Source organism: Trichechus manatus, unplaced genomic scaffold, assembly GCF_000243295.1.
Source record: "Trichechus manatus latirostris isolate Lorelei unplaced genomic scaffold, TriManLat1.0 scaffold00198, whole genome shotgun sequence".
In the NCBI taxonomy this organism is placed as follows: domain Eukaryota; kingdom Metazoa; phylum Chordata; class Mammalia; order Sirenia; family Trichechidae; genus Trichechus; species Trichechus manatus.
The window spans coordinates 812951-833907 of NW_004444134.1; the positions used below are offsets into that span (position 1 = coordinate 812951).

General features: G+C 38.2%; 1 protein-coding gene across 3 annotated transcripts in view; it reads right to left on the reverse strand.

Moving 5' to 3' along the window:
- Positions 1-20957, reverse strand: part of EXOC2 (exocyst complex component 2) — a 366769-nt gene that overhangs the window by 269582 nt on the left and 76230 nt on the right. For 2 of the 3 annotated variants that reach the window (XM_004387908.2, XM_023742036.1), the window contains exon 2: positions 9579-9738. In XM_004387908.2, coding sequence (XP_004387965.1) covers positions 9579-9696 — 118 coding nt within the window. In that variant the 5' untranslated portion in view covers positions 9697-9738. Of the gene's footprint in view, positions 1-9578; positions 9739-10235; positions 10291-20957 lie in introns of all 3 variants that reach the window. The other variant, XM_023742032.1, reaches the window with a different exon arrangement.

The following is a 20957-nucleotide window of genomic DNA, read 5'->3' on the forward strand; positions in this document are numbered from 1 at the left end:
CTAATCCTCTTTAACATAAAATTACAATCACAAAATGGAGGACAACCACACAATTCTGGGAATCATGGCCTAGCCAAATTGTTACACACATTTTTTGGGGGGGACACAGTTCAATCCATGACAGCACCTAACAATAACGCACTAAAATACATGAAAAAAATTCCGACAAATATGAAAGGAGAAATAGACAACTCCACAATAACAGTAGGAGACTCCAACACACCAGTGTCAAAGACTGAACACCTAAAAAGAAAATCACTAAACACATTAAGAACTTAAAGAAAACCAAAAGCCAACTGGACATAACTGACATACACAGAACACCCCACCCAATATCAGAACAATACACAATTCTTCTCCAACACACACGGATCATTTTTCGAGAATGGACCCATATGCTAGGACACAAAACGAGTCTCAACAAATTTAAAAAAACTAAAATGATACGAAGCATATTCTTGGACCATAACACTATGAAACTAAAAATCAACAATGGGATAAATAGGGGAAAAAAATATAACTACACAGAAACTAAATAACACACTACTAAAAAATTATTGGGTAACATAAGAAATTAAAACATTCCTAAAATCAAACGAAAATGAAAACACAAACATCAAAGTCTCTGGGACACTGCAAAAGCAGTAATCTGAGAAAAATTCATAGCAATAAATGCCTACACTAAAAAAGAAGATCCAAAAATCACTAACTTAAACTGACAATTTGAACACTGAGAAAAGGAAGAACAAAAGAAGCCAAAAGCAACAAGAAAAAAAGAAATAATAAAATTCAGGGCAGAAGTAAATGCCTACTATACAGCCATGGTCGGCAAAACAGCCTATTACTGGTATGACAGACACAAAGACCAATGGAACAGAATTGAGAATCCAGACGTAAATCAATCCACCTATGGTCAGCAGATCTTTGGCAAAGAATCAAAGTCCATTAAATGGGGAAGACAGTCTTTTTGACAACCGGTGCTGGCAAAACTGGATGTCCATCTCTAAAAACATGAAACAGGACCCATACCTCACGCCATACACAAAAACTAACTCAAAATGGATCAAAAGATGTAAATATGAAACCAAAAATGATAAAGATCATGGAAGAAAAAATAGAGACAAAGCTAGGGGCTCTGACACATGGCATAAATAAAATACAAACTATAACCAACAATGTACAAACACCAGAAGATAAACTAGATACTGACAGCTCCTAAAATTAAACACTTACGCTCATCAAAAGACTTCAACAAAAGAGTTAAAAGAGAACCAACGGGGAAAAAATTTTAGGCTACAATATATCAAACAAGGGTCTAATTTCTAATCCTACAGACTACTTCAATATCTCAATAACAAAAAGACAAATAATACAATTAAAAAATGGGAAAAGGATATGAACAGACACTTCACCAAAGAAGACATTCAGGCAGCTAACATTCACATAAGGAAATGCTTGCAATCATCAGCAATTAGAGGAATGCGAATCAAAACTACAATGAGATACATCACCCCAACACTGCTAGCACTAATCAAAAAACCAGAAAATAACAAATGTTGGAGAGGTTGTAGGGAGACTGGAACTCTTATGCACTGCTGGTGGGAATGTAAAATGGTGTGACCACTATGCAAAACCATCTAGTGCCTCCTTAAAAAGCTAGAAAGAGAAATACCATACGATCTAGCATTCCCACTCCTAGGAATATATACTAGAGAAGAGCCATCACACAAATGAACATATGAACACCCATGTTCACTGTATCATTATTCACAATAGTAAAAAGATGGAAACAACTTAAGTGCCCATGAACAGAAGAACAGATAAACAAATTATGGTACATACATACAATGGAAAACTACACAACGATATACAACAATGATGAATCTGCGAAACATCTCACAACATGGATGAATCTGGAGGGCATTATGCTGAGTGAAATAAGTCAATCACAAAGGACAAATATCAAGTGAGACTACTGTTATAAAAATCCAAGAAAAGGTTTACACCTAGAAAAAAACAATCTTTGATGGTTATGAGGGAGGGGAGGGGTGGGAAGGAGAAACCACTAACTAAATAGTAGACAAGTGGTAAATTTGGTAAAGGGAAAGACAACACACAATATAGGGGAAGTCAGCACAATTTGACCAAGGCAAAGTCATAAAAGCTTCCTAGACACATTCAAATATCTTGACGGACCAAGTTCCTGGTGCTGAGGGCTGGGGACCATGGTCTCAGAGGACACCTAGGTCAACTGGCATAACGTAATTCATAAGGAAAATGTTCCACATTCTACTTTGACGAGTAGTGCCTGGGGTCTTAAACGCTTGCAAGCAGCCATCTAGGATACATCTATCGGTCCTATCAGGTCCACAGCGAAGAAGAATGAAGAAAACCAAAGACACAAGGAAAATACTAGTCCAAAGGACTAAAGGATCACATGAACCTCAGCCTCCACCAGCCTGAGCCCAGAAGATACAGATGGTGCCTGAATACTATCACCGACCGCTCTGAAAGGGATCACAACAGAGGGTCCTGGACAGAGCAGGAAAAAAATGTAGAAAATTCAAATTCACAAAAAAAGATCAGACTTACTTCTTCAACAAGAGACTGGAAGAACCCCCAGAACCTGGCCCCCAGACACCCTGCTAACTCATAACTGAAGCCACTCCCAAACTTCACCTTTCAGCCAAAGATTAGACAGCCTATAAAACAACACCACATGTCAGGAACGTGCTTCTTAGATCAATCAAGTAAACCAGAACAGATGGCCAACATCTGCCCAAAAGCAAAGATGTAAAAACAGGAAGGGACAGGAAAACTGGATGAATGGCCAGGTGGAACTCAGCATGGAAAGGGGAAGGGGAAAAGTGCAGACACAAGGCGGGGATTCTAACCAATATCACAAAATAATCTGTGTATAAATTTTTGAATGAGAAACTAATTTGCACTGTAAACTTTCACATGAAGCACAATGAAATTAAAACAAAATCAGGACAGAAAAAAACGAATTAGAAAATAGAAAAACAAGGAAAAGATTTTAAAAAAACATAAGCTGGTTCTTTGAAAGGATCAACAAAACAGACAAACCACTACCTAGACTGACCAAAGAAAAAATCCAGGAGAGGCAAATTTAACTAAATTAAGAAATGAAATTGGTGACATTACAACCGATCCATCTGAGATAAAGAAGATCATAACTGATCACTATGGAAAACTACACTCCAACAAATTTGAAAACCTAGAGGAAACAGAAAAATTCCTAGAAACACACTAACTACCAAAATTATCACTAACAGAAGTAGAAAATTTAAACAGACCCATCACAAAAGACGAGACTGAAGATGTCATCAAAAAACTACCAACAACAACAAAACCCAGGACCAGATGGCTACACTGGAGTATTCTACCGAACATTAAGAGAAGAGCTGACACCAGTCCTACCCAGTCTCTTCAAAAACATAGAAAAGGAAGGAACACTACCAAACTCCTATGAGGCCAGCACACCCCTGATACCAAATCCAGGCAAAGACATCACAAAAAAGGAAAACTATAGGCCAATATCCCTCATGAGAACAGATGCAAAAATTTTCAACAAAATTCTAGTCAACAGACTCCAACAACATATCAAAAGAATCATACACCATGGTCAAGTGGGATTTATACCAAGATTACTAGGGTAGTTCAACATCAGAAAATCAATTAATGTAATCCATCACATAAATAAAATAAAAGAACCATGTGATCATATCAACTGATGCAGAAGGCATTCGATAAAATTCAATACCCTTTCCTGATAAGACCTGTCAGCAAAATAGGAATAAAATGGAAATTCCTCAGCATAAGGGTATATACGAAAAACCAACAGCTAACATCATATTCAACCAAGAAAGGGTGAGAACCTTCCCTCTGAGAACAGGAATGAGACAGTGATGCCCATTATCACCACTCTTATTCAACACCGTACTGGAAGTCCAATCCAGAGCAATTAGATAAGAAAGAGAAATAAAAGGTATCCAAATTGAAAAGGAAGAAACAAAATCAACACTTTTTGCAGAGGTCATAATCCTATATATAGAAGACCTTACGCATTCCACAAGAAAACTCCTGGAACTAATAGAAGAATTTAGTAACATTGAAGGATACAAGATAAACACACAAAAATCAGATAGAGACCGCTACACTAACAAAGACTACTCCAAGAAAACAATACCATTTCTAATAGTCTCCAAATCAATAAAATACCTAGGGATTAACCTACCAGGGACATAAAAGACTTACACAAGAAGAATTATAAGACTGCTACAAGAGACTAAAAGAGACCTGCAAAAACAGAAAGACATCCCATGCTAATCGATAGGCATACTTAATGTAATGAAAATGTCAATACTACCTAAAGCGATCTACAAATTCAGTGCAATCTTGATATAAATCTCAACAACATTCTTTACTGAAATAGAAAAATTAATGACTAACTTCATATGGAAAGGAAAGAAAGCTTGAATAACCAAAGAAAAAATGAAAAGAACAGAGCAAGAAGCCTCACACTCCCTGATGTCAAAACATACTATACAGCCACTGTAATCAAAACAGCCTGGTACTGGTTCAACGATAATACACAGACCAGCAGAACAGAATTGAGAACTCAGAACTAAACCCAAATATCTATGGACAGGTGATCTTCAACAAGGGGTCAAAGTCCATCCAGTGTGGGAAAGACAGTCTCTTTAATAAATGGTGCTGGCAAAACTGTAAATTCACCTGTAGAAAATAGGAACAGCATACATACCTCACAACAAACACAAAAACTAACTCAAAATGTATCAAAGGACAAACATCACACCTAAAACCATAAAATTCCTGGAAGAACACATAGGAAGAAAAATATGGGACCTAATCTTCTGTAAAAACAGGATAACACACATTAAAACAAATGCACGAAGAGAAAAAGACAAAATAGAAAAATGGGATCTCATAAAAATTATAAACTTCTGCTCATCAGAAGACATTATCAAAAGAGTAAAAAGGGAACCTACACATGGGGAAAAAAAAAATTTAGAAAAAACACATCAGATAAGGGTTTAATCTCCAAAATTTACAGAAAACTTCTACTACTCAACAACAAAAAGACAAACAACCCAATTATACAATGGGCAAAGGACATGAAAAGGACCTTCACAAAAGAAGACATCCAAGCAGGCAACAAACACATGCAAAGATGCTCACAATCATTAGCCATTAGAGAGTTGCAAATCAAAGCTACAATGAGATATCATTTCATTTCTACTAAAATGGCACTGACTGAAAGAACAGAAAACAACAAATGTTGGTGAGGATATGGGGACACTGGAATCCTTATTCATTGCTGGTGGTATTGTATAATGGTACGACCACTACAGAAAACAGTTTGGCACTTCCTCAAAAAACCAGAAATAGAGCTACTTTATGATCCAGCAATCCCCCTCCTAGGAATATACCCTAGAGACCTAAAACTACTAACACAGTCAGATATAAACACTCCTATAAGGTCACTATGAGTCGTGATATACTCAACAGCAACAGGTTTGGCTTGGTTTTTCGGTATCTTCATTGCTGCTTTATTCACAACAGCAAAACAATCGAAACAACCAAAGCTCCTATCAATGGAAGAATGAATAAGGAAACTGTGGTACCTACACACAATGGAATACTACGTAATCATAAAGAACAATGATGACTCCACTAAAACTATAATAACATGGATGGACATGGAGGGCAAAACGCTAAGTGAAATAAGTTAAGCATACAAGGGCAACTATTATATGATCACTCATTTATAAGAAAACAAGAACAGATAAATATAGAGAGACCAATATTCACTGGTGGTTACTGGGGAGAAGAGGGAGGAGGAGTAAGTATGCTTTAAAACATATAGACTTGTTATTTTTGGTGATGGGAAAAAGTGTGGACAACCTCATCAAGGTAAATGATGACGCTGAGAAGTACACAAGCATAAGGGACATTTTTCGAAAATACTATAACATATACAAATTTGCAAAAACAACCAAAAGATACATGTGTGGTTACAGAGATAAATCTGCATGCATATATGTGTACAGGAAAGTATATGTGCACATACAGGCATATTTGTAGGCATATGTATATACATATACTTGTGTGTTGCATATATATTCATACATAAAGAACCTAGGAGGCACAGTTACAGATACTTCTGAGACATAACCCAATACCTCATGGGATTGGTTTACTGGATTTGAAAGCTTAGGACCATAGTCTCCTAGGACAACTAGGTCAACTGGTATAGTTTATAAACTTTATGTTCTACGTTCTAGTTTGGTGAGTAGCCTCTAGGGTCTTAAAAGCTTTCAAGTGGCAATCTAAGATGTAACTATTGGTCTCCATTCATCTGAAGCAAAAAAGAAAGAAAGAGACCAAAGACTCAAAGAAGAAGCTAATCTACAGAATTAATAGCCTACACAAACCACGGCCTCATGTATCCTGAGACCAGAAGAACTAGTTGGTGCCCAGCTACCACTAATGACCATTCTAACCAGGGACACAATAGATGGTCCGGGGTAGAATGGGAAAAAACGTAGAAAACTCAAATTCTTAAAAAAGGCCAGGCTTAACAGACAGCTGGAGACTAGAGGAACCCTGCAGACTATCACCTTGAGACACTCTTTAAACTGTGTACTGAAATCACACCCAGAGGTCACCTTTCAGCAAAACAACAGATTGGCTCGTAAAGTAAACAGTATCATCCAGGAGTACTGTGTTCCTTTAAAAAATTATCTATGTGAGACCAAACAGTCAACATTTACCCTAAGGCAAAGATGAGAAGGTAAGGGGAGGGGGGACCTGGGAAGCTAGATTAATGGAAATGGAACAGCCAGAACGGAAATAATGAAAACATTGACACTGTGAAAAATGTAACCAGTGTCACTGAATAATACGAAGAAACTGTTAAACAAACACCTAGTATGTTGTGTAAATTTTCACCAAAATCACAATAAAATATTATAATAAGTACACGCAAAAAAATTAAAAACCAAAAAACTCAGTCACTAAACATACTACTGAACTCAATTCAGTTTTTCTTTTTCAAGGTTTTCTGGGTGGCAAAAAACAAATCTATTAACCAGCAGTTATAATGAAGAAAAAACAAACCGCAATTCATAATTTTTACCAATGTGGCCCTCAGAAATAAAGAAATGAATCAAAAGGATGCACAAATTGTGAATAAATTTATGTAGAAATTCAGAATATATATTTATTCAGTAGCACATACTAAAATCTGCCCCTTCCTCATTCTGAACGCATCTGTATACCTTAATATGAAGTTTACAGGGCAATGTCAGCAACTAACCAATAAAATTATATTTAAAATTTGCTGTCTCCCTAGGCTGTACCTGACAACCATTTATATTAAAAAAATAAATAACAATACCAAAAACCCACAATGATCAGGTTTTACCATTAGAGATAGGGATTAGCAGGTCAGAACATTTTAAGTTCCAGAGGAAATTTAGACAAGCCAGGGCTGATAAACACTGACAAACACAAATGCTCAGAGAAGCCCACAGTAAAGGGTCCCTACAGTACGGGGGGGGGTGGTTGTAAATAACATTCTATCATTCATTTTCCTTGAATTTAAAATCTACTGGGGGAAAGAAAAAAACAGAAAAATAAAATTTAGCTTGCTCTAAATATATAAATATTAGAGGGACCCTAAATAAAGAGAGGAGCCCTGGTGGTGCAGTGGTTAAGCACTCAGCTGCCAACCGAAAGGTGGGCAGTTCAAACTCACCAGCCGTTCTGCAGGATAAAGACATGGCAGTCTGCTCCTATAAAGATTATGGCCTTGGAAACCCTATGGTATAGTTCTACTCTGTCCTATAGGCTCGAGGAAGTCAGAATCAACTGGATGGCAACGGGTTTGGTTTTGGTTTAAGGAAAAAGATCTGTCACCAGTCTGTCAGCTTGTCATACTATGGTGGTCTGCATGTTGCTGTGATGCTGGAAGCTATGCCACCAATATTCTAAATACCAGCAGGGTCACCCATGGTGGACATATTTCAGTTGAGCTATAACAGACTAAGAAGAAAGGCCTGGCAATCTACTTTCAAAAATTATCCAACGAAAATCTTATAGATCACAATAGAACAGTCTGACTTGCTTGCTTTGAACATCAAGAAGGATCAACCACTGGAGGAGGACATCATGTTTGGTGAAACAGAGGGTCAGTGAGGGAGACCCTCAGTAAGATGGATTGACACAATATCCACAACGTGAACTTAAAAATGCTGGTGACCATGAGGATGACGTAGGACCAAGCAATGTTTCATTCTGGTACGTAAGGCTGCCATAAGTTGGAATCAACTCAATGGCAGCTATCTATCTATCTCTAAATAAAAAGATGGATTAACTTGGGGGGGAATTAATTTGAAGAGATTTTGTTAGTTGTAAATCTGAAGCCTTGGCAGGACAGAACAGGTACAGACGATTCAGGATCCAAATACAGGGCAGAATATTCAGACACCTATTGTGCAAACAGCCACTGGGCAGAATCAACATGGGCCGAGAAAGGGAAACAAACAGAATTCACAGGTCGCAGAAAGGAAGCACGCTGGTGAGAGTGAACAGTCTCCTTTAGGTATAGTGAGGGTAAAAGAGCCAAGGGGTACTGACTCCAGTACGAGATAGGTTTTAAAGAGCAGTAAGAAACAGAGAAGAGGCATGATTCACAGAGCACTTGAGAAACATTATAGACAAGTGTACACCATAGGGAAAATGAAAGAGAGCAAAAATAGCCAGGAGGCTATTTTGGCACTCTCAGCTAGAGGCATTGGCATTACTATGGGGGTGCGAGGGGTGCAGACTGCACTCCCTGACACCGTCAGAGAGAGTGACACCAAAATTACCCTAGGGTCTGCAGCAGCAGGCGGGCTGGCAGCGCCAGAGGAGGGGTCGCCAAGGGAGTGGTGTCACTAGGGTTGGTGTTACCCAACACCCTATGCATTAACTTGTCACCCCTCCATCACCTACCAGTCAGGGTGTCAGCAGCTGGGCCCCAGTGCCCACCATCAGGCAGACAGAAGGGTCTCCGCCTTGGCCAACGGGAGAGGGGAGGAACTGCAGGGTGCCATGGCGGGTGAGGCCCAGAGGGGTAGGGCTTGGTGGTATAGCATCAAGCCACTTTTCCCACTGGGGAGGGGTTCACCTGCCAGCCCCGTTCACCCCAGGAAGGGTGGGGTGAGACACCATGAGTACTGCACTGGGTGACAACAACTCTAGTGACACCAACCAGTTGGAATGATCAAAGACAAGGAAATGGGGGTAATTCTCAGCTGGGAGAAACTTTCTGAAGAAAGTAAATGACAAAATCTAAAAGATTTCATAAAATAAAGATTTTAACAAAAAAATCAGAGAAACAACTCTTTTTCATATTTATTCAGATTTTTCTGTAAAGATCACAACGATGTGATCTATCATCCTCATAATTTCAAAATAACATATCTTGCCACAATTGCCCAACATAAAAATGTATAATGTGTGTGCACAAGCATAGTGGGTGAGCTTACCTATGAGGTCAGGTGGACCAGTTCCCAGGTTCTCTCCTCTAATTGTTACCTTTGTCCATGGGATTCCTTCATTTGGAGAGATGCCCGTCACAAGGGGAGGTTGTCGTGATCGAGACATAATGATTTTAGAACAAAATGATGACCTAGTTATATAAGTGATCTGTTAAAAATAAAAAGTAAAAAAATTCGGGTCACGTGAAATAGGCATTAACTAAAAATATAAGAATAGTAGACATTCAGTACCAAAAAATAAAAATATTCTTAAAAATACAGTTCTGAATTTTTCAGCTGTTGCATAGCCTGTCAGTTAACATCTACAGAACATTAAGTTTATTTAGGGTACTCTAGTTAGTGCTACAGGAAATACATCAGAAGAATAATGGAAAACTAGGTTCTTGGACCTAGAAGCTTTCAATATAATGCCAGATAGAATCTAATATCAGTATTTAGCTCCATGCCTACATCTGCTGAATCTCAAGCATATATCAGGAACTGTTGCAGGCATTTTCATATACTATTCACTGAAAGTTCTGCTTCTAAGTTACCTAAGGAGGATATTCAGATTAATTATATGCATTAAAATTAAAGTACATTTATATTCCCATAGGTGTACTCATTTTACTTAGCATTATTCCTATACTTTTGTTCTATACTTACTATAGCCAACACTGTTTCAATGTGCTCAAATCAATGTAATGAAATTCTTACAAACCTGGAATACAGACATACAAGGGGAAGCATGAGTTTGCTAACTGTTCTGATGATAGCAGAGCTGGTAAAAGTGCAGTTTCTGGAGTTATCTGCATATGTGTTCAAGTCCTGGGGGTTCAATTTACTAATTCTGTTCTAAAGCTCTGTTTTCTTAAGTATAAAATTGGGTTAATAATGGAATCTATTTCATAAGATTATCATAAAGATTAAATAGAATACTCTTTGGAAAGCATAGTATGTAACATTAGTACTTAGTAGACAACTAATAGATAATAAACCTGTTGCCATCGAGTTGATTCTGACTTACAGCAACCCTATCGGACAGAGTGGAACTACCCCAGTGGGGTTTCTAAGAATCAGCGAGTAGATTTGAACTGCCAACCTTTTGGTTAGCAGCCATAGCTCTTTACCACTGTGCCACCTGAAAGCCTCAGGACTCAGCAACACTAGGCAGGACAGGGATGCTGGAAGGGTTAGGGGGAGGGTGAAAACAGTATTAGGTATAAACCTGCATATCAAACTATGGAAATGCTCAGTCCTCTTCCCCTACCCTGCTCCCTCCCATAAGACTGTCAACAAGGTATACAGGCAGTCCCCTGGTTACCAATGAGATTCGTTCCTGAGTGTCTTTGCGAATATGTAAGTTGGAACAGGTGCATACGGTTCTTATTTAACATTAGTTTAGTGCAAAAAAGGCTTGAAGGCTTTTCAATGATTTAAAAGCTGCACATGCAGCAAGTGAAAGTGATTATGATGAAGAATATTCTTGGGAATACTGGTTGGTGTAACTGTTTCAAAGTGAGAGCAAATTTCTATAACATTAAAGAGCAAGTAAAAGTTGTCCTTAAGTCACAGGTTTATAACCCAGGGACTACCTGTATAAGCCCTCCTCTCCCAACTCTACCCGGCCCAGTCTTGGCAGATAACTAGAATATAATTCTTTGGAGAAACTGAAGAGTCAAAGATCCTTACATGTAACACCCCACCTCACCCCCAGTAAAGAACTGTTTCCCATCACGGCACTTAATGGTGAACCCCTTGAAGACAAACTCACGAACTGATTCAAATCAGTTGTTTACAGCCTCACTAAAATATGGAAGGGCTGGCAAAGAAAAATATGGAAGGGGGACATGAAAGACAAACAATCAAAAAGATCCTGAAGGAAAAAGAGATAATGCAAGAACAGAAAAAAACATCAAAAATACTGTAAACTTTGCCACCAACTGCTCTGACAGGGATCACAATAGCGTGTCCCAGACAGAGCAGGAGAAAAATATAGAACAAAATTCTAAGTCACAAAAAAAGACCAGACTTACTGGTCTGACAGAGACTGGAGGAACCCCTGAGACTATGGCCCCCAGACACTCTGCTAACTCAGAACTGAAGCCACTCCCAAAGTTCAACTTTCAGCCAAAGATTATACAGGCCTATAAAACAAACAATAATACACGTAAGGAATGTGCTTCTTGGTTCAATCAAGTACACGAGACCAAATGGGCAACATCTGCCCAAAAGCAAAGACGAGAAGGCAGGAAGGGATGGGAAAACTGGACGAATGGACATGGAGAACTCAGAGTGTAAATGGAAAGGGGGAGAGTACTGACATATCGCAGGGTTTGTAACCAATGCCATAAAACAATCTGTGTATAAATTTTTGAATGAGATACCAATTTGCACTGTAAACTTTCACCTAAAACACAATAAAACTAAAAGAAAAAAAACTTTAATCCTAAATTAATATCCCAAGACAGAAAACGTATTTACACATTAAAGAACATGAAAAGAAATCCAGCCAAGAACAAGAGCTCTTCAAACCTTTAAGAAAGAAAGGTAAAAAGTCAAACAAAATAAAAAACAGGGTCAATACAACAGATGGCTTTGGAGAAACAAGTTTTATATGCTACTAGTAACATAGAAGGGAGTCCTGCTGGTGCAGTGGTTAATGCACTCAGCTGCTAACCAAAAGATGGGCGGTTTGAACCCACCAGCCAGCCGACCTGTGGGAGAAAGATGTGGCAGTCTGCTTCAGTAAACACTGACAGCCTTAGAAACCCTATGGGGCAGTTCTACTCTGACCTATCGGGTCCCTATGAGTCGCAATCAACTCGACGACAGCGAGTTTTTGGAATAACATAGGAGGAGCTCTGGTGGCGCAATGGTTAAACCACCCGGCTACCATTGAAAGGTCGGCAGTTTGAACCCACTAGCCACTCGGCAGGAGAAATTTGTGGCAGTCTGCTTCTGTAAAGATTTACAGCATTGGAAACCCTGTGGGACAGTTCTACTCTGTTCTATAGAGTTGCTCTGAGTCAGAATTGACTCGATGACAATGGGAATAATGTACAAACAGACCACTGGTTTATCCAAAGCTTGTAATATGGCCAAAACAGACAAGTGTACGTAGGTGAGAGGGAGGTGTTATGGGGGAAGGATATGAGAACGGAGAGTGATAAATTTTTATATCTCATAATGCAAGACTAATAGTTAATGTGTAAAACTGATTGTCGAGAAATGACACATTTAGACATACCCAGAAATATGGAAGTAGATGCCAGTAGAGAGAGCTAAATGAGTTTGGACTGAGAGCCTCTTAACTGGGTTACAAGAAACAGAAAAATTAAGAAGATGACCGCTGTTCATGAATTTTTACTCTGTGCAAGCATTACTTTGATAGACTTAAAAATTTATTTAAAACATATAAACCACCAAAAGAATAACAGCAAAAAGAAGGTTCAAAAGACTTTACTATTCTTAGTCACCCACTACCAAAGCGTCAATTTCAACTCATAGCGACCCCTGCATACAGTTTGAGGCTGTAAATCTCTACGGAAGCAGAATGCCACATCTTTCTCCAGCAGAGCTGCTCGTACTTTCGAACAGCCAACTTATCAGTTAGCAGTCAACTGCTTTAACCACTGTGCCACTATGGCTTTTTCACATAACGCCAGTTATCACATAATAACCTAAACTTTTTTAACACAATCATACCAATAAGTGAACATTGGATGCATTTCACGTATCTATTTTCCACTAAATAGAAAATGTTTCTAAGTTGTTTAAATCCTTACCAATATTTAAAGGTCAAGTTTAATTGGTATCTTCTCAAAAAAATGCCTCCATCGCCCCTCTTCTCCCTATGTGCCCCTCATATGATTCTAATATTTTCTGTTTTACATCTTAAGCACTGTGTATGTGCCTCTTCTTGGAAAACACACAATGTTTAATCAACACTATATCCCCAGTACCTGACACCCCATACCTGGCTAAAAAAAAATAATACCGTCATACAACTGCTGACAGAAGTCAAAGATTTTCTGAATGCATCATGGTATCAATGGAACACTGGAATAAAAAAGGACAAAGAAATAGAAGGGGTAGAGAACTTGGATAGAAGTACTAGGCATAGAAATGTAGAAAAAAAAATGAGTAAAAAAAGACTACTGAATACAAAAGCATCAAAAAGAATAAAATACTCAACTTCCAGGCAAAATGGCACGACGGAAGCAACACACCATCCCTCCACAATAAAGATCCGAAAAACTAAGTCAAACACAGACACACATCAATCGTGAAACCCTAAGCATGAAGTGAAGAGATAAACAACTCAGCCAAGCACTGAATGCAATAAGAAACTGACCAAGAACAGAGAGCGATGAGAGATACATGCAGAGGTCCCCCATCAGCTACCACAGCGTGGATCCGCTATTTTGGACTCCTACTGGAGATCGGCGAGCACAGGGTATGAGAAAGCAGCTTCCAGGAGTTTCCAGCAGGGGACAGAACAACTGGTAACCAGCAATACACGCTTTCCCATCCCCCACCATTCTTCACTCCCACTCAGCCTCTTTTTCTTCCTGCAGCCGCAGTCTCTTGGCTCGGAAGCACCAGCTTCACCCTGGTGCCACACTGACCCCACCCGCCAGCACTGTCCGGTTCCCTGAGTGCCAATTGTTGGCTGCTGCTGTTACTGTTTTCCGCTTCTTTACATTTCTTATCTCTAACCAGTTCCCTCTCCTTTCTCTCAAATACCTAGCTCCATGAGCCACTTTTGCTTCTTCCTGAAAGAGTGCAAAACACCGCTCAACTATGAAACGGCTTCCCGGACCATACCACCAAGCTGGTGGGACACCAGGGCTTTTTTTCTTTGTCTGTTCTGATTTGTTCCATTTTGATTTGTTTATTTCTTTAAATTTTCTTCTCACGGCTGGGGAGTCCCTTCTAACCGGACAGTACTGTGCAGCTTGGGAGCTACTCCCTTACTCTGCACAGATGCACACTGACATGCCTGGGGGCATTTTTCTTTTCATGTCTTTTTATTTTTTCTTTTGGTTTTTGTTTTGTTTTTTTGTTTTGTCTTCCTGTCTCTCTTACTCTCTTTTTGTCTTTGTTCATTTCCAGTTTCTCATCTCTCTATACTTACCCTCTCTTCCTGTCTCCTGAATACCTGGTGCTGTGTGGCACCTCTAACCCTTCTAGACAGCCTGTATTTCACAGCCTGGGAGTAACTGCCCAGTCCTAGCAACGGCACTGGTGGTATCCCTGAGGATTTTTTTCTTCTTTTATTTCATTTTTTTCTCTTCCCCTTTTTTTCTCCATGTTTCAGTCTCTCATCTCTCCACTCCAACAGCAAGCTTCCTTAGCACTCTTTTTTCTTTGTATGTTTTTGGTTCCTGTTCCTCTCTCCTCTCACTCATCTTTCCCATAACAATCTTAGCTCCACATATCACAATCTCCCCCCTCCGTCCTGCCTACCTTCACCATGCGCTTAACATCAAACCCCCAAACAGCAAAGGCATGGCCTAGCGGAAACTGCACTGCATTGATTCCTGGCACACCCTATCAGCCCCAGTATGTGCCACAAACAACCCAATCAAGCAATTCCCCTTCAGCTGGACATGCCCTGCTGTACCATACCTGAGAAACTGACCCTGACCATTGGAGCAGGTGAAAAGTATTCTGCCTACAGACGGGCAAACAAAAAACACAAAGCCTGCCTGGTCCCACATAACGAAATCAATCAAAAAGACACATAGAAACAGACAAATCTACAATCAATAAATCAAAAATGTAACTACTGAATGCCTCGAAGACACAGACAATATCAAAACCTAAAAAAAAGGACAGGATGGTTGCAGTAGGCATCCAAAATAAAACACCAGATGACTTTCCAATAGAAGAAAAGGCACTAGAACTACCTGATAGGGAATTCAAATCTCTAAATTCAGAATTATCCAAGAGTTGAATTAAAAGCACACAAAAATGAGAAAAAAATAGTCAAATACATGGAAAATGGAAAAGGCAGAAAAGTTCAGGGAAAATACACACAAAAAATGGAAAAATTCAAAAAAATAATACAAGAACACAATGACCAATAAATTCACAACAAGAAATCATGCAGAAACAACAAATAAAAATCCGAAAGATAAACAACAAGATATCAGAAATGAACAGTGTCAGAGAAGGACTGAGGAGCAAATTTAAAATGATGGAAGACAGGATCACCAAAATTGAAGACAAACACCTGGATACGATTCTGTTTGAGGAAAAAAATCAGAAAAAAGAATGAAGCAAAATGAAAACACCTGATGATTATGTCGGATACAATCAAAAGCAAAAACCTGTGAGTGATCAGAGTTCCAGAACGGGAAGAAAACACAAAACACAGGATTATTGAAGAACTGCTGACAGAAAACTTCCCCAATATCATGAAAGATAAAAACCTGACCAACCAAGAAGCTCCACAAACCCCGTATAGGATACGCCCCAAAAGAAAATCACCAAGGCATACCATAATCACACTTAATAAAACCAAAGACAAAGAATCTTGACAACAGCTCAAGAGAAACAAAAAGTCACATACTGAGGAGAAACAATAAAACTAAACTCGGATTATTTGGCAAAAACCATGGAATGGGATGACACACATAAAACCCTGAAAGAAAAAAAATGTCAGCCAAGAATAATATATCCTGCAAAACTCTCATTCAAATATGATGCTGAAATTAGGTCATCTACAGACAAACAGACATGAAGGGACTATGGAAAAAACAAACCAAACTTATACAAATCATTAAAGGCATTCCTTCGATCTGAGGACAAACAATATCAGACCACAGGCTGAATCTAGGACATAATATCGTACCAGCCCGATACCGACCTAGGAAATGAACTCTCAAGGACTATCCAAAACCAAAAGAATTACAACAAGAAACCAGAGATTAATCTGTAAATGACAATATCACAACAATTAAAAAAACAAATACACGATATAGGTATACCACCTTCTAATGAACAGGGAGACAAGGTAATACCAAATAATAATAGACTGGTTCAAACCTAAGAAGGTAAGAGTAAATTTCAAGGTAACCACAAAGAAAGTTAACAAACTTACTTATCAAAATAAAGAAGAAAAACATAAAGTCTCAGTAAAAACAAAACTTACAAAAACAAAAGGAATGAAAAAATCCACAAACAAAAGGAATTCAGCACAGGAGACTAAGAGGAACAAAGAAAACATAAACACCACACAAAAAGAGAACTACAAAATGACAACAATAAACTAAAACCTATGAATAATTACACTGAATTTAAATGGCCTAAATGCACACATAAACAGAAGGACACTGACAAAATGGATTAAAAAAACAGGATCCATCAATATGATGTCTACAAGAGACACACCTTAGAACCAAAGATGTAAATATATTAAAAATCAAAGGATGGAAGAAAAAAACATCAAGCAAACAACTACCAAAAAAAACCAGCGGTGGCAATACTAATCTCAGATAAAACGGACTTAAAACAAAGTTCACCATAAAACACAAAGAATGACAGCATATAATGATTAAAGGGATGATCCAGCAAGAAGACATAACCATAATAAACATCTATGCACACAAGACAGGGCTCCAAAACACATAAACTCTAACAGCACTGAAAAGAGAAATACACATTTCCACATTAACAGTAGGAGACTTAAACACTTCACTCTCGGTAAAGGACAGAATATCTAGAAAAAAACTCAATAAAGATACAAAGACCTAAAGGGCATGATCAGTCAACTTGACCTGAAACACATACATAGAAAACTACACCCAACAACTGCAAAGTACACATTCTTTTCCAATGCAAATGGAACGTTTTCCAGAATAGACCACATAATAGGCCACAGAGCAATTCCCAACAAGATCTAAATCGTTGAGAGTATACAAGTATCTTCTCTGACCACAATGCCATCAAGATAAAAATTAACAACAGGAAGAGAAGGAAAAAAAATCAATTACATAGAAACTGAAAAACACTCTGCTTACACATCACTGGGTAATAAAAGAAATTCGACATGGAATAAAAAATTCCTAGAATAAAATGAGAATGAAAACATATCATAACAAAACCTCTGGGCAATCCTCACAGAACAATTTACACCAACAGATGCACACATCAAAAAAGAGGACAAAATAAAAATATTAACTAAAGAACTCAAGTTAACAAAGAACAGCAAAAAACAAAACGAAACAAAACAAAACCCAGAGCCACTAGAAGAAAGGGAACAGTAAAGATCACAGCAGAAACAAATGAAATATAGAATAGAAAAACAAGAGAAACAATCAACAAAACCAAAAGTTAGTTCTTTGAAAGGATCAACAAAATCGACAACCCACTGGCCAGACTGACAAAAGAAAAACAGGAGGATGCAAATAACCCAGATAAGAAAAGAAATGGGGGACATTACAACAGACCCAACTAAAATAAAAAGGATCATAACAAAGTATTATGAAAAACTATACTCCAACAAATTTGAAAACCTAGAGGAAATGAATAAATTTCTAGAAACACACTACCTACCCAAAATACCACAAAGTGATGTTGAAAATCTGGAGACTCAACAAAAGACTGAAAAGGTAATAAAAAAGTTCTCAACAACAAAAAAAGCGCTCTGGCCCAAATGGCTTAATTGGAGAATTCTACCAAACATTCAGAGAAGAGCTTATACCAGTACTACTGAAACTATTTCAGAACATAGAAAAGGAAGGGATACTTCCAAATTCATTCTATGAGGTCAGCATAACCCTGATACCAAAACCAGGCAAAGACACCACAAAAGAAAATTACACACCAATATCTCTCATGAACAGAGATGCAAAAATTCTCACCAAAATTCTAGATAATAGAATTTAGCATCATATCAAAAAAATAATACACCACGACCAAGTAGGATTCATACCAGGTATGCAAGGATGGTTCAACATTAGAAAATCAATCAATGTAAAGCACCACATAAACAAAAGGAAAGGAAAGAAACACATGATCATCTCAACTGATGCAGAAAAGGCATTTGACAAAGTCCAATACCCATTCCTGATAAAAATTCTCAATAAAATAGATATAGAACAGAAATTTCTCAACATAATAAATGGCATCTATGCAAAACCAACGGCCAACACCATCCTTAATGGAGAGAGGCTGAAAACGTTCCCCTTGAGAACAAGAACAAGAATGCCTTTATCTCCATTCCTATTTAACACTGTGCTCGAACTCATAGCTAGAGCAAAAGGCAAGAAAACGAGATAAAGGGCATCCAAATTGGTAAAGAAGAAGTTAAACTGTCCCTGTTTGCAGATGATACGATACTATACATAGAAAACCCTAAAGACTCCATGAGAAAACTACTGGAAGTACTGGAAATATTCAGCAGAGTAGCAGGATACAAGATAAACATAAAAATCAGTTGGACTCCTACACACCAATAAAGAGAATGATGAAAAGAAAATCAGGAAAACAATATCATTTATAATCGCCCACAAAAAAGCAAAATATTTAGGAATAAATCTAACCAGGGATGTAAAAGACCTATACGAAGAAAACTACAGAACACTATCAGAAGAAACCAAAAGAGATCTACATAAATGGAAAAACTTCTCATGCTCATGGAAGGTAGAATCAACATTGTGAAAATGACGATTCTACCCAAAGCAATTTACAAATACAATGCAATCCCGATCCAAATACAAACAGTATTCTTTAAAGATATGGAAAAACTAATCATCAACTTTATATGGAAATGGAAGCAGCCCCGGATAAGTAAAGCTCTACTGAAGAAGAATAAATTTGGAGGACTCGCACTACCTGACCTGAGCACCTACTATACAGCTACGGTAATCAAAACAGCCTAGTACTGGTACTATGACAGATAAATTGACCAATGGAACAGAATTAAGAACCCAGGTGTAAATCCATCCACCTACAGCCACTTGATCTTTGACAACGGCACAAAGTTCATCAAATGGGGAAAAGACAGTCTTTTTAACAAATGGTGCTGGCAAAACTAGAGTCCATCTGCAAAAAAATGAATCAGGGCCCATACCTCACACCATACACAAAAACTAATTCAAACTGGATCAAAGATCTAAATATAAAGCTAAAAATGATAAAGTTCATCGAACAAAAAATAGGATCAATTCTAGGGGCCCTAACGCACAGCATTAACAGGATACAAACCATCACTAACAACACACAAACTCCAGAAAATAAGCTAGATAACTACGATCTTCTAAAAGTTAAATACTTAAACGCTCATCAAAAGATTTCATCAGAAGAGTAAAAAGAGAACCTACAGACTGGGAAAAAAATTTTGGACATTACAAGTCAGACAAAGGTCTAATCTCCATAATCTACAAGAAAATTCCACACCTCTACAACAAAAAGACAAACAATCCAATTAAAAAACGGGCAAAGGAAATGAACAGACACTTCACCAAAGAACACATTCAAGCACCCAACAGACACATGAGGAAATGCTTGCCATCACTAGCCATTAGAGAAATGCAAATTAAAACCACAATGAGATACCATCTCACCCTGGCATTACAGGCATGAATCAAATACACTGGAAATAACAAATGTTGGAGAAGCTGCGAGGAGATCGGAACTCTTATGCACTGCTAGTGGGAATGCAAAATGATACAACTATTTTGGAAAATGATATCGCACTTTCTTAGAAAGCTACGATCCAGCAATCCCATTCCCAGAAATACATTTTAGAGGAAAAAGAGCCATCACACAAATACACATATTAACACCCATGTTCCCTGCAGCATTGTTCACAATAGCAAAAAGATGGAAACAACCTAGATGGCCATCAACAGATGAATGGACAAACTATGGTACATACACACAATGGAGTATTATGCAACGAGAAAGAACAATGATGAATCTGTGAAGCATCCCATAACTTGGATGAAACTGGAGGACATTATGCTGAGTGAAATAAGTCAATCACAACAGGACAAATATTGCATGAGACCTCTACTGTAAAAACTCATGAAAAAGTTTACACACAAAAAGAAACCATCTTTGTTAGTTACAGGGGATGGGAGGGGAGGAAGGAACTAAATGGACAATAGGTAAGTGATAACTTTGGTGAAGGGTAAGACTACACAATACCGAGGAAGCCAGCACAACTTGTACAAGGAAAGGTCATAGAAGCTCCACAGACACACCCAAACTCCCAGAGGGACTGAACTGCTGGGTGGAGGGCTGTGGGGACCATGGTCTCGGGGAACATCTAGCTCAATTGGTATAACACAGTTTATAAGGACAATGTTCTACATTCTACCTTGGTGAGTAGCGTCTGGGGTCTTAAAAGCCTGTGAGCAGCCATTTAAGATA